The following is a 15,407-nucleotide window of genomic DNA, read 5'->3' on the forward strand; positions in this document are numbered from 1 at the left end:
TATTCATAACAATTGTACATTTTGCGCTAAAAGCGTCAAATCAGGCACAGATGTAGGTTTATATGTTATGAAAAGATATAGATATCGGGGCGCTGCAAATGTGGCCCCCTGGGGCCGTGGCAGACATTTTTCAAAATTGTATCGACGATATCTATATATTTTCATAACATACATATAAACGTACATCTGTGCCAAATTTGTTGCTTTTATTTCAAAATGCACAATTGTTATGAATATTTCAGTTTAGCTGCCCCACTAATAAGACACAATTTGTAGTTAATGGGCTAGAAACGGGAAAAGATGGTCCTTTATTACTGCAATATAGCCTCAGATATGAAAAAACAATGCGGAGACTAGGAAGGAAGGAAGGAAACATCCTGCAGCTGGAATCAGGCGATCCATACAATTCTTCCTCAAACCAAAAATGAAAGGTCAAACTATGTGTGTGTGGTCTGTATGAAGTATATTTCACCTCCTGCAGGAGTCACTTTGCTGTCAGTCGTCCCTCCGTATTAAATGCCCGCTGTAACTGGCTAGCTGGGTAAAGAAGGTAATGGATGATTCCATGGCAGTCTTCCATTTTTCCCCCGTTAGCCGCGCCAGTTCTTATCAGTAATATTGCCACAGTTCACAATAGACAACAGCCTACTGTATAAATAAAGTCCAACCATCCTCAGCATCCTTCATCCCGCCAGCGGAGTACTGCACTTGTCCAGATTTCACTCCTCACAGTCGACTCAGAGAAGTTTCTGTTGGGATGATGAAATCTAAACGAGGTGCAGTAATGGCTGTATCCAGACTGTCCGTCAGACTGGAGGGTGGTCAACCGATGGCAGGATTTATAGGTTAGAGGAGGAAGAGGAGGGTGAAGGAGGGACAGAGGAGGAAGGTGGGGGGAGAAGGCACACATTTAGTTTTCCATCCTCTTCCTCAGCAGACCTGTGAACAGTGGAGAGAGAAGAAGTTGTAAATGTTACTAGTAACACCTTTTCACACCGTACAGAAAATGTGTTTCCATCCATCTGTTTTTATGCTCATTTTCAATTTTGTGGGATGAAAACTGATGAAACTTCCTTCCCAACATGGTAGCATGACGTGGTTGTAAATGTATGTATATCTTAGGTTTTCTTCTTTCATATGATATCTATAGCTTCATTCTAGCCCTAAAACTGAACCTACTAGAGCCTCTGAAAGACAGTAAAGTCAGTCGGGATCGCGGGTCTCTGAGTGTTAATTGATGCATGTAATGATGGCTTGATTTACTAATCTACTCCTTTATTAATGATAGTGTTTCTGCTTTGTAATATCAAATCAATTACTTTTCATATAGAGCAGGTCTAGACTGTGCTGTGTGTTGAAATAGGACTAATAACATGAGTTCTATAAGCCAATGACAGCATCATCATTGAGGGTTATTTTTAATCTCCCTTATTTCCTCCGTTTTGTGTAAACAAAGAGAATAATAATAGCCTAATTTGCTGACATGCAACGTCACGTCCTGTTGCCCAAAGTTACTTTTTATACTAATTATAAAAAGTGGATAAAGAAATGCTTCCTAGCATCACATCATGGCCTCTCACCTTCTGGTCAGACATCATGCTGTTGTTCTGCAGAGGAGTCGGATGTCCAGTGAGCAGACCTCCACCAGGCCGGTCGTGTTCACAGAAAATAGTCCCGTTGACGTAGTGAAAGCGATCGCCAGGGACCAGCCGGTTCCTACAGGTCGCACAGGTAAAACACTGGGAAAACAACAGAGTGTCACGTGTGATTATATAGCATAAAGATTGTGGTAATTTAAATGTTGAAGTGATACGTAATCACACTCACCTTAAGGTGATAAACGTTTCCTTGTGCTCGCATCACCATCTCACTAGCAGGTATCGACTGACCACAAGCGCTGCAGGCTCCACTGTGTCCAAACAGCCTGCACATAAAACCACAGCACAAGATTGTCACTTCAACTCATTTAACACTATTTTGCATCAACTGCTACAGCAAAAGAGAATTCACATAATGTTGTTAATTTGCGTGATGTTTTTGACGAGAAACTGCATGATTTATTTTGTGTTGAGATATCGGAAGCACCGCAGAAGTAAAAACTTGTCGGCATTGGCATCTATTGTAAATGACAGGAAGACAAACAGACCATCTGCTCTTTGTAAAGAGCAAACTACAAACTTTTTTACAGCCATCTTTCAAACCTAGAGAGAGTTACTACTGACGGCTCCGATGGAGCTGACCATGGATGTATAAAGAGAACGGAGCTGACGGGAGAGCTAGAGACGACCTTGGAGAAGTTAGAGGAAGTAAACGTGTGACTACGTCCGGTTTTCAAAATAAGGGGTTAACAAAGGGAGCAAAATACATATATGGAAATAAGATTGATTGGATTATATTCACCAGGAGTATAAAACATTACGTGTCTCTTAAATATTAAAAAGAAAATACCAATAATATGTGAGGGAAATGTCTTTTTTTCTTTGATTTTTGGGTTGCTGGAAAGAAAATGTAATAAATAATGCCTGACAATGACTGATATATTTAACTTCAGGACATCTCTGACTACATACATGCTGAAAATCAAATATTTTTACTGTATTAATTTAGATATTTTCCCTAAAAGTGTATGATTCAACTTTTTTCCCATGGTCTAGTGTTAAAAAAGTTAACACAAATTCGCAATAAATCGTAATATCGAATCGCAAGACTTGTAGAATTGCAATACTTATCGAATCAGCACCCAAGTATCGTGATAGTATCGACTCGGCTCTGAACAAAAGAGCACACTTATCTATCAGAGGCTGAACTGCAGCAGGTCGTAATAGGTCGACTCTGTCATCATTACAACCTCTTGTGAAACTGATGCCTTGTGACACTTAAACTTGACCAGTTTGGCTGCTCTCTGTCTCTCTCTTTCAATGACTGCACAGAGTAATGAATTTTTTATCTTAATCCAAACAGTCATTTAATGAATACGCCTGAGAGGATTCCTGTTCTCCTTAATTAACACCCCCCCCCCCCACACACACACACACACACACACACACATTCACTCACACGCACACCCCTCTCAAGGCTCAGTTACATCTCATCCTGCTTTACTGGCTTAAAGGCAAGAATCAGAGGACCCGACCCGAACCAGGCCTTAGATCAGCACTTTCTTGTCCACCTCAGCTCAGGGTTGGGGGTCCAACTACCTTTGCTCTGGGTCTCGTGCAACGAAAAACCCAGACTGATTGGACCTGACAGATCCACGGGGCCAGAGAGCAGTCTGATAAGATGAGCAACATCTTTAATTAACCGAACAAAATGCAAATGTGTGCTGTGTTTTCATCGTGTCCGGGAGGCAGCCGTGAGTTTTTTTTCTCTGAATTAGCAACTCCAACTTTCACTTATAAGCCTTTTTATACACATGTATGAGCTTTTTATTTGCAGCGCTGCCACAGAACTGAATAAATGAATAATGAATAAATGAATGCCAGTGGCAGGTCAACAGTATTAAGTCCTATAGCCTGGAACAACTGAGTAACGGAGCACAATTAGAAACTTCTACACCAAATAAACAAACAAATACATAATCAGTCAAGCTACAGGTCAAATTAGAAAGCAATTTGACTATCTGGCAATTCACACTACCCTTCTAAAATTGCCATTAATATGCTATTCAGCAATTGAAACAGGCAAATCACAATACCCCTCTGAGAACCGCAGGATCGCCAGTGATCCTGGCCAACATTACTGTTTTTAAGAGGCTGTAACAGGCTCAGTCTTTAAGCTAGAGTGAAGTAATGGTATCATATGAAACGGGAAAACCTAAGGAATCCATTGGTACCAACCATGTCATGCTACCATGTCGGGAATGAGGCTAAATAACGCTCCAAAGTTGGGCTACATTTTAGTGAGGAAAAACTGGCATAGTCATTTTCAAAGGGGTCCCTTGACCTCTGACCTCAAGATATGTGAATGAAAATGGGTTTTATGGGTACCCACGAAACAGTCTTGAATCACACAAATTATGTATCACTGTAAAGCTGAGACTCTTGTGGATCCAATGAGCCCAACTGTATTCATGTGTGATGATGTTAGTCCCAATAGTAGCTATTTCATTGAAACGTGACCTCACTGTATAAAATGACCTGTGGTGACCTCTAGGATAATCACAGCCTCATGAAACTTTACAGCCACAAACTAGAGACCTAGAGCATTCAGAGAAGGTATGGCTTTCTAGATCCATCGTTTATGTAGTTTTTCAAGCTACAATGACCTCACATTACCTAGTTGCAGCTTCTCAATTGTGAGGATATGCTGCTTTGCTTTGTCTTATGAGATAGTAAACTTTGTGTTTTGGACTGTTGGTTGGACACAATAAGCAATGAAACTTAAGGAAATTGTGATTTTTCACTATTTTCTGCCATTCCATAGACCTCTGTCTACAAAGCTCATCATCTGATGCTCACCTGATGTAGTCGTTCTTGCAGAGGATCATGCCTCCTTTGCTGTAGCAGGTGCTGCTGTACTCGCCCAGCTGAGCGTGGCAGCAGGAGCACTTGAGGCACCGCGTGTGCCAGTACCGCTCCATGGAGAAGAGCAGGAAGCGGTCTACGATTCGACCTCCACATCCTGCACACAACCTGCTCGCTGTCCCCCCGCCGCCGCCCATCACCGCCACTGTGGGTGCCTCCACCCTGCTGTTCACCATAGCAACCTGAAGACAGGGCAAGAGGACAAACAATTGAAGCAGGAAATATTCAATGGAACAGTTAAATATATGGCATTTCCTAAATGAAAAGCTCCAAACTGCTTACTTTTCTGAAATTAATGTCTGGTTATATTCTTCATTAAATATGTTGTTGCAACAATTTTTTGGGTTGATACCATTTGTTACTCAGATTTGGTGCTAAATTTAACTTTTTTTTTTTACCACTCGAGAATTGATAAAAATGATCAATGATCCCTCCAAAATACCACATTAAGACACCAAGACCTTGAGGAACACCATAGAAAAAGCCATACTGTGATTTAGTATCAAAAACTTTTGACATTTGGAAAAGTTTCTGCAAGAATTTCATTTTTCGGCGATTGGATGGCGAGCGCTTCTATTGTGTAAACTGCTCAGAAACCCCCTTATTGTCAATCTAGCTAAGCAAGCCATCCATCCTCTGAATGCTCTAGGACACTAGTTTGAGGCTGTAAAGTTTCATGAGGCTGTGATTATCCTAGAGGTTACCACAGGTCATTTTATACAGTGAGGTCAAGTTTAAAAAAAATGGTCTCACTACAATGAAATGGCTACGATGGGGACTAATATCATCACACATGAATACAGTTGGGCTCATTGGACTCACAAGAGTCATACTGCATATACTGCATGAAAAAAACTGCATGTTTTTTGCCCAAAACGGCATTTCATTATCATAAAGTGGGCATGTCTGTAAAGGGGAGACTCGTGGGTACCCATAGAACCCATTTTCATTCACATATCTTGAGGTCAGAGGTCAAGGGACCCCTTTGAAAATGGCCATGCCAGTTTTTCCTCGCTAAAATGTAGCCCAACTTTGGAGCATTATTTAGCCTCATTCCCGACATGGTAGCATGACATGGTTGGTACCAATGGATTTCTTAGGTTTTCTAGTTTCATATGATAGCTGTAGCTTCACTCTAAAGCTGAACCTACTACTAGAGCCTCTGACAGACAGCAAAGTCAGTCAGGATCGCGGGTCTCAGAGGGTTAAATGAGTAATCGACATTTGCAGAACCCCTCATGTAAACATCCAGGTAACAGCCATGTCGGATCACTCCAGGGTCCTGACTGTGTGAAGAGGTTTCTTTCAGGGGAAAACCAACAGCTAATTCAAGTTATCACATCTTATCCTCAGTACATTTACTGTGCTGAGAATGTAGAGAGAATAACCGCAGACAGGAACACACATCCCCGTCTTCCCAAATGTGTCTCTTGGCATCAGATCCAAATCGATTTGGTTCTTGGAACTTTCCGGTAAAAAGCTTGAGGCTGTTTACTTGTGGGGGTATATATGGGTATGTGAAACCCCCGACAGGAAAACAACACCAAACAAGTTCAAAATTTGTGTCCAACTCAAACAAAACCACACACACACTCTTCTTTGGGCCTACAAATAGCTCGTCCTTTAACTTGATAATGTGTCCCAGGAGGAGGAGGAGGCCCTTTGAAGCTAAATGGCTGCTCTATGACAGGATGCAGAAGGCCTTCACTTTCTGGAAATGTACTTCATTTGATTCAGCTGCTCGTTCCTTCATCATCTCGTTCAAACATCATAGAAACTTATTGTAAAACACTTTAAAAAGGAAACGGTTAGAGGTAAAGTTGATGGAAACAGCGTTACATACGCCATCAGGCAACATTTACTGTATTTCTCCGTCCTTCATTTTTCCATTACAAAACCGAACTGATTTCATGCACAGCTGGGAGTAATATGGCTTTTGAATCACACTGAGTACAAGCATAGCAGTGTGTGCTACTCAGCAATGAGTCAGCAACACTGCTTCTTCAGCCGCTTCCGTGATTTATAATTAGCGCCAACAACAACATAAAATAATTGCAGGGCTAGATTTCATTTTCCAAATGAGCAACAGCAGCACAATTTGTCCTCCAGAGCGTCTAATTTCAGCAAGGGCATGTTTAGCTTTACGACTAGCCTTCCCACAAGATTATTTGAGCTCGCAGCAGCTGGTCCTCCGCAACGAAGCAGGCTGCCCTCAATACCCTCATTTTCTAGAGTAGACACCTGGCTCTAATCAGCCACAGGAACACCATGTTAAGAAGCCCAAGGCTGCATTAAAACCACAAACAGCCTCATGCACCGGGACCAAACCTTCCCATTAGTGAAGGCTTATTCATGAATGAATTGAAAAAGTGACTTTCAATTTAAACCATTTGAATCCGGGTTTTTTCCAACATCAGGATTACATTCTCTTTTTAGAAACTGACATCACTTTAACCCGACTGACTTTACTGTCTTTCTAATAGGTTCACTTTAAGGGCTAGAGTCCGTATATCAAATGAAACTAGAAAAACATGTGTCATGCATCCATGTCGGGAAGGAGGCTAAATAACGCTCCCAAAGTTGGGCTAAACTTTAGCGAGGAAAAACTGGCATGGCCGTTTTCAAAGGGGTCCCCTTGACCTCTGACCTCAAGATATGTGAATGAAAATGGTGCTATTGGTACCCACGAGTCTCCCCTTTACAGACATGCCCACTTTATGATAATCGCATGCAGTGTTTTTCATGCAGTATAAATGTGTTATTTTCTCCTATTCTAAAATGATGTGTTTGAATATTTCTGCATACTGGGGTCCTAAACAGTCTTGGAATAACATAAATTGGGCATCACTGTAAAGCTGAGACTCTTGTGGATCCAATGACCCAACTGTATTCATGTGTGATGATGTTAATCCCCATATTAGGAGCCATTTCATTGTAGTGAGACCATTTTTTTTTTTATTTGACCTCTCTGTATATAATGACCTGTGGTGACCTCTAGGATAATCACAGCCTCATGAAACTTTACAGCCACAAACTAGAGACCTAGAGCATTCAGAGGATGGATGGCTTTCCTAGGTATATTCACAATAAGGGGGATTCTGAGCAGTTTACACAACAGAAGTGCTCGCCATCCAATCGCCGAAAAATGCAATTCTTGCAGATTTTTTTTCAAATGTCAAAAGTTTTTTAAACCAAATCACAGCATGGCTTTTTCTATGGTGTTCCTCAAGGTCTTGGTGTCTTAATGTGATATTTTGGAGGGATTATTGGTCATTTCGATCAATTCTCGAATGGAAAAAAATGGTTAAATTTAGCAAACTTTGGAGCGTTATTCAGCCCCCTTACCGACATGTTACATGACATGGTTGGTACCAATGGATTCCTTACGTTCACTCTAGCTCTAAAACTGGTATAACCAATGAAAAAAAATGCTAACTCCAAGTTATAGAGGCTAGCCCGCATGTGGCGTCATGGCTTCAGCTCACTATACTATAGCCAGAGCACTGTTACAACCAGGAGCCAATCACTACACCACAGTGGTTCAACTAGATTCATACTGAGAACACAGGATGTCTTTTGTCACCCTGTCCCTCAATGGACTCCTGTTTTTTCCTCCATCTATTTCTGTCTTCAGTGCCAGATTCCTTTGGGTGCCACATCACCAGCCATGAAATCAATTAGCAGGCCGAGTCTGCATGATACAACAGCTTCCACCCCGGTGAGACAGACGCCTCATCCAACATCGTGGAAACTTTTTCTACCTTGCAGTTTGTCGTTCACTTGGAGTTATCTCTAGCATCTCTACATGGATAGGAACACTTCCTCTGGATGTTTTTGCAGCTGGTTACTGGTAGAAGCAGTCTGTGCCCCGTGCTCAGACATATAATGAAGTGTTATGTGAAGATACAGCAGTCAAGAGGCTTTGGTTAATGAATCCTTTAAAACGAAACACAACATGGACACTACGACAACAGTGAAACCTCAAGCACGTCCTTAATCTTAGTACGTCTAAGTTAAATATTCCTGGCCACGTGTGAAACTAATTGCAGAGGAGCAGCCAATGTAATCATCATGCAAACACCTGCGTTAATCCAAGAAGTTTCAAGACATCTGCCAGACAGCTCTCTGAAACAATTCTTAACCAATTAAAATGCAAATCCTTCATTTAATCATCTTCTGTGAGGCAAAGCCCGATATGTGTCATCAGTCTCAGGGAGTGGAAGCAGTGATATCGATATTTCAGTGTGAACAAACACTGTTGAATCGGACTGAGGAAGGTAAGAATCACAGTACGATACAGGACACAACTACATTGCTGAACATGTAGAAAGGACTTGACTTAAATCTCTAATTCTTCCATGCACTTCCCTTTACAGTCATGCCCACTTTATGATAATCACATGCAGTTTTTTTCATGCAGTATAAATATGTTATTTTCGCCTATTCTAAAATATGTGTTTGAAAATGTCTGCGTACTGGTGTCCCTAAACAGTCTTTGAATTCCATGAATTGGGTATCACTGTAAAGCTGAGACTCTTGTGGATCTAATGAGCCCAACTGTATTCATGTGTGATGATGTTAGTCCCCATAGTAGCCATTTCATTGTAGTGAGACCATTTTTTAAAATTTGACCTCACTGTATAAAATGACCTGTGGTGACCATCCATCCATCCATCTGCAACCGCTTATCCCGTTAGGGGTCGCGGGGGGGCTGGAGCCGATCCCAGCCGACATTGGGCGAAGGCAGGGTACACCCTGGACAGGTCGCCAGTCCATCGCAGGGCTGACACACACATAGACAGACAACCATTCACGCTCACATTCACACCTACGGGCAATTTAGAGTCCACAATTAACCTAACCTGCATGTCTTTGGACTGTGGGAGGAAACCGGAGTACCCGGAGAAAACCCACGCTAACACGGGGAGAACATGCAAACTCCACACAGAAGGGTCCCAAGCCGGATTCGAACCTGCAACCCTCTAGCTGTGAGGCACCAGTGCTAACCACTGCACCACCGTGCAGCCTGTGGTGACCTCTAGGATAATCACAGCCTCATGAAACTTTACAGCCACAAACTAGAGACCTAGAACATTCAGAGGATGGATGGCTTTCTAGGTAGATTGACAATAAGGGGGTTTCTGAGCAGTTTACACAACAGAAGCGCTCGCCACACAATCGCCAAAAAATGCAATTCTTGCAGAGATCCTCAAATGTAAAAAGTTTTTGAAACCAAATCACAGCATGGCTTTTTCTATGGTGTTCCTCAAGGTCTTGGTGTCTTAATGTGGTATTTTGGAGGGATTATTGATAATTTTGATCAATTCTCGAGTGGTAAAAAAAGGTTAAATTTAGCAACAAATCTGTGTAACAAATGGTATCAACCCAAAAACTGCTGCAACAACTTATGAGACATAATAGAGCATGGGGATGGAAATCATATACTTCTATCATAATGTTCTAAACCCTTATACACTTCACAATTAGTTTTAATTAATTAATTCATGTTAATATCTGATTTATGACTTGAACAACTTGATACACAGTGCTGAGCAGCATCTCAAATTAATCTCCAGGTTCCCAGCTTTCAGATGATGTACACCACTTCTATGTGACATCTACTGTTGACCTGCTATCCCCCTAAAGACCCCATGTACACCCTTAAAAAAAAAGCAAAAACGCAAGCATCAAGCAAGCAACAATTATTTGTGACTAAATAAAAGCTGGATAAATGAATAAATACCATTTTATTCAGTTAGGATCTAATGAATGTTTATGTGACTTCCTGTATAGACTGATGAAAACGGTCCTGCAGCTTTTTATCACTCCCTGAGATTCACACATCCAGCAAGTTGACCTCTAATCACCATTGTTGTGTCTTCATTAGACACTTGAACCCTCCCCACCGTGAACAAAGGCTGGTGAATAAAAGCAACCACTTGCGTTCTGCCCTGGAAACAGCCTGACTGATGAAGCCGTCAATAGAAACAGGAGCTATTGAAGAGGAACACAGTTCCGCTGCAGTCCGGACACACTGATGAATTGCACGCAGTTTCAGGTTGACGGAGACAATAATGGCTAATTTTCCTCAAACTGGATGTAGTTGACTGATGCCTCTCACACAGGAATAACTATTGTAATATAATCCTGGACTCCACGACAACAGTAATATCTTAACTAGTATAATTAAGTAGTATAACTGTTTCCGTTAACAAGCGTATTTCTGCACAGAGGCTTGTTGGATTAGAGGTCTTATGAGGCCATCTGAATGATCCTGTAGTAGCCTACTGCTCTATCTAATAATTTATCACACTGAGTAAATCAATGTAGTGACCTCTGACCCTTAAGGCATGCAGCTTTGTGTTTCCAGGATGATGACTGGTCGGTGTCTCGGAGCAGACAATGAGTTTTATCATTTTTGCTAATTTTTCGAAACAGTCTTAACTTTCTCTAAACTTTTATGTACAATTGTCACAACTGTTTGATGAGACATCATAACTCTATTGCACGTCTACAAAAGGTAGTAACTCACCCCAAAACACTTCATTCATGCTTCGAAGCCGAGTTATTGTGTCAGTAAATTGGCCACCAAAATGAAAAGTTGTTTTGTCATCATGTGAGCTGTACTGGTCAAAATGTTTAGATGTTTTTTCACCATCAACCCTGGAAATGTTTCTTATATACAAATCTGTGTTATGTTCTACTTCTTGTTGACACTGACTGTTTACTGTACGATACCAGAATGTCAGTTTTGTCTAGCTGAATGCTGTTGTGTATCGCACTGAGCTTTTTTGATTCCTTTTTCAACATTAGGTTAAAGTTGACTGTGAAAAGTCAATACTATAGTGTAGAATACTGTATACACAGAAAATGTATTTGTGTAGCAATGTGTTACATGTAGTATAAACAGAAAATTCTCTTTTTATCTTTCAGGTAAAATAAATACAGTGAACCGAAAATTCGTCATAGATATTTATGGAATATACATGTATGTCTGACAGATTTTGATAATCGAATGGCTCATTTTGCATGTGATGGCTCAAACGATGAAAGAAAGTTTAGAAGTTGTGAAGAGGACTCATCAGTTTTGATCAGCAAGACATGAGCAAGTGGTTATTGTGCCGACTCTTTTGCTCTTATAATTTCCTTGAATGAATGAGAAGTTAAAATCTTTTGTGAACGACAAACTAATTGTTCAGAGATTTGAGCTCATTGTTTTGAAAAAAACAAAAACAATTCTCATTCAGGAATTGAGCTAAAGCGAATGAGAAAAACTGTAATAACAGAAGTTCATCTAGTGTTCTCTCGCAGAAGGAAGCCAACTACAGTTGCAGTCAAATTATAAATTAGTAGGACTGCATGCACAGCAAAAAAAAAAAATCATATTTTTCGACATGAACAAGCTTGTAATCTGCAGTAACTCATGAATAAGATGATGAGGTTATAGGCACAAAAAAAGAAGAACTTATTTCACTATATTTACATTTAATTTACATTTAACCACTAGCCTACTACTGGGCAACTACTAATAATAGTTCATTACAAAAATAATAATTATAATAATTATTATATTATTATAATTGCTAATGTATATAATATCTTGAATACTTTGCTAATGTATATAGTGTTATTGCACACTTTCTAATGTATATAGTGGGTTAATCTATGTTTATAATTTATATTTTTTTTATGCTTTTGTAGTAGTCGGGTATATTTATAGTGTATTCCAATAATCTTTATATTTTGTACGCTGTGGATATATTTCTCTAGTGTTGACATGTACATTTTATGTATTTTTTTTATGTATTTATTATTTATATTACTGTTCCTGTGCATTGCTTGAATAACCTGCTGCTTTAACACAATAATTTCCCAATTTGGGATCAATAAAGTACATCTATCAATCTATCTATTTATCTATATATATATGTAATAATAATAATAATAATAATAATAATAATAATAAAAATAATACAGTTGTTACTAAGTATTTTGATAAGGAAAATATCTCAGAAGCAGCCCATCTGCATTAGTTATTATTATATATTAATATTTCTACTACCTAACATTGCAATTTTCTTTCTAGTTAGCCGAAAGTACAAATTCATTGTAATATTCTGAAAAAAAAGTGTGATTTTCGAGATATATAGCCTGAATATATAAGAACTGGAAAATGTACAAGAAGCATGCTGGTTTATACTAATATATAATAATAATAATAGTATTAAAAACTGACCGTACCGCTGTGAACTTGCAGGGATCAATAGTTGATGGAAAGTGCAGCTGCTGAAGGAGGCTGAAGGAAAAGTGCCAGATGTTGCAGAAGAGACCAGATGTTACAGAAGAAGAGACCCGTGTAAACTTCTCAGCTGCTATATGCTCCACACGCCGGGTTGTCTCTTCTCTTTCCCATCTACAGAGCCTTGTGGTTGACCACTGACCACCGATCAGTCTTTTGTTCCAGAGAGGAGAGCTGTGCTGCAGTAACAAGAGAGAGCAGAGATCTAAACCTCATCCAGCCTGGTGCACAGGGTTTATAAACACTCCTCCTCTGACGTAGTAAAGGGGGCGTGGCTCCTGCATCCTGTCAGGATAATGGATGACTGCTGGGGGAGAGCTTTTGCCTACTTTAGGGATGTTCATAATAAGTCATCATCATGCTCATAGCTGCAAGAACAGCATCAGAATTGTAAAGAGCTCTTCTCACCAAAGCCTACTTATTATCAGGGTGGTGGAACAAGTATTCAGATGCTTTAAGTATCCTACAGTAAAAGTAGAAATACTACAATTCTACTTGCGTACTGGTTAAGTACTGGTATTACCCTCGGGGATTAATAGGGTGCCTTTCTTCTTCTTCTTCTTCTTCTTCTTCTTCTTCTTCTTTTCTTCTTCTTCTTCTTCTTCTTATTTTTGACAATATAAGTTCTTTGGTTGTGCAAGCCAGCATGCTTTGCTGACTATTCTGACCCACAATCCAGAGCAAGAGGGTCAACAAAGTACAAAGTAGTATGTCCCAATTCTATGCGTACTGCATGCAACGGTACGCACTTTGTGAGGGCAGCTGCAGTATGCACAAAGAGACAAAACTCAGTATGCAATTTGGAACATATGTGTAAGGTGATAATCCGTCAACGTTGTGTTACAGCTTGTTATGCTGCCCCCAAGTGACCAAAACATAATTAAATGAATTAATGTGATGGATGTGTTAAAGCACAAGTGGTATACTGTAGATTTTTCATGCTTTGTTGCCCCTACTACGTCTATTGAAGGCCCACTAAGTATAATAAGACCAAAGTCTTTAGTTTAGTCTAAATAGCAATGAAAGCATATTCTCGTGATGCCATGATGTCAGATTAAGTTTTTAACAAATTCTCTATTAATAAGCATACATATGCACATCTTCTAAGGATATACCTACTAGTATTTTAGGGTTGCAGTGCAGTGAGACTTTTTTAACCAAAGAGGGGCTCAGGGGGAAACTGTTCTAACCACAATGTGAGTTCCCTGTCAACGCCTTTAATTATGTGGTTATTTATAGTCCGCTCTGTGTGCCTCTTGTGGTCTAACTAAGCCTATGGCCGGAACCACAGTCCTACATCACCTGCAGAGGTCTGTAATACACACAGCAGAGTTTTATCGTCTGGGATGGTGCTGCTCGGGGAGTCTCAGAGGTTGAATGGTTAGTATTATTGACTAGAATAGATTTATATTGTGAAGACTTGGTTGGAGGAACTCATCTGTTTAGTTAACGGGCAAGAAATAAAGCACAGGTGAGTCTGACTGTGATCCAGCTGCAAACAGCTGAGATGACCATAAAGCATTAAGAAAAAAGAAGATTGTAATCATTACCATATGCAGGCATATTGTTGTTTCCCACTTTGCACTCTGTGATTCCCACAAAATGGGCAGAGTGTGACCTCTAGTGGACAAACTGCTAGCATGCAAGTTTATTGTCATACAGAATCTGCATATGAAATAGAAAATATTCCCCCTGCTTTTTTTTTTTTTTTTTCGTAATTACAATAGTTTATAAACCATTTTTTTTAAGTAGTTGAGCTTAGAGACAAACTCTCTAAGTACACTAGAGAAAACAACTTCAACATTCAAAATTGAAATAAAATTAAGAAAAGAAATAAGAATAAGAATAAAAAGAATAAAAGGAAAGAATAGAATTAAAAAAAAAGAAGAAAAAAAGAAACAATACTAGTACAAAAATAAGAAAGTGACAATAATAAATTAAATAAACAAATAAGTTAATAGAAAAGGGGGGAGGCTGGGGGGAGTGCAGATATATAGTAATATCATTTAAAATAATATAGTTCGACTAAGATTGTGATTATTATTAGTATTATCAATTTCTTTTCCTTCATTGGCTATTAATTTGAAAAGAAAAAAAAAGAAAACAAAGTAAATTTAGTCCTCCAAAGAGGGAAGGTGGTGGCGGGCCCAAAAAAATAGAAAATTATATATATATAGTATATATATATACATATAGATATTTGTTATTGCCCTCTACAGAACGGAGTGTGAATATAGTGACATAAGTAATGTATACATAATTTTTCTATAAATATTATATATATATATAAATATATATATAATATATAATATATATATATATATAATATGTATATATATGAATATTATACATAATATTCATATATATATCATATACATATATTATATTTATTTATATATATATATATATATATATATATACGCAAATATATATATATATATTTATAGAAAAATGATGTCACTATATTCCCACTCCGTTCTGTAGAGGGCGATATGCATCATCTGCAATCCGCTAATAACCAAAAGAAGAAGATAAACTGCAGCTATTATTGTTATGATTACAATAAGTAGGGTAGAAGAAGGGAA

At 39.1% G+C, this 15,407-nt stretch overlaps 1 protein-coding gene across 2 annotated transcripts; it reads right to left on the minus strand.

Moving 5' to 3' along the window:
- Positions 1–289: 289 nt before the first annotated feature.
- On the minus strand, positions 290–13,036 carry LOC119484362 (LIM domain transcription factor LMO4.1-like). 2 transcript variants are annotated; one of them, XM_037763154.1, is made up of 5 exons: positions 12,765–13,036; positions 4,458–4,705; positions 1,828–1,924; positions 1,581–1,739; positions 290–939 (listed from the first exon to the last, which is right to left on the minus strand). In XM_037763154.1, exons 2-5 carry the CDS (start codon positions 4,697–4,699, stop codon positions 931–933), a joined length of 507 nt encoding a protein of 168 aa, XP_037619082.1. In that variant the 5' UTR covers positions 4,700–4,705; positions 12,765–13,036; the 3' UTR covers positions 290–930. The 2 variants fall into 2 exon arrangements, with proteins under 2 accessions (XP_037619082.1, XP_037619083.1); XM_037763155.1 differs by having other exon boundaries at positions 12,760–13,036.
- Positions 13,037–15,407: the final 2,371 nt, after the last annotated feature.

Source organism: Sebastes umbrosus, unplaced genomic scaffold (assembly GCF_015220745.1).
Source record: "Sebastes umbrosus isolate fSebUmb1 unplaced genomic scaffold, fSebUmb1.pri scaffold_172_arrow_ctg1, whole genome shotgun sequence".
Classification (NCBI taxonomy): Eukaryota; Metazoa; Chordata; class Actinopteri; order Perciformes; family Sebastidae; genus Sebastes; species Sebastes umbrosus.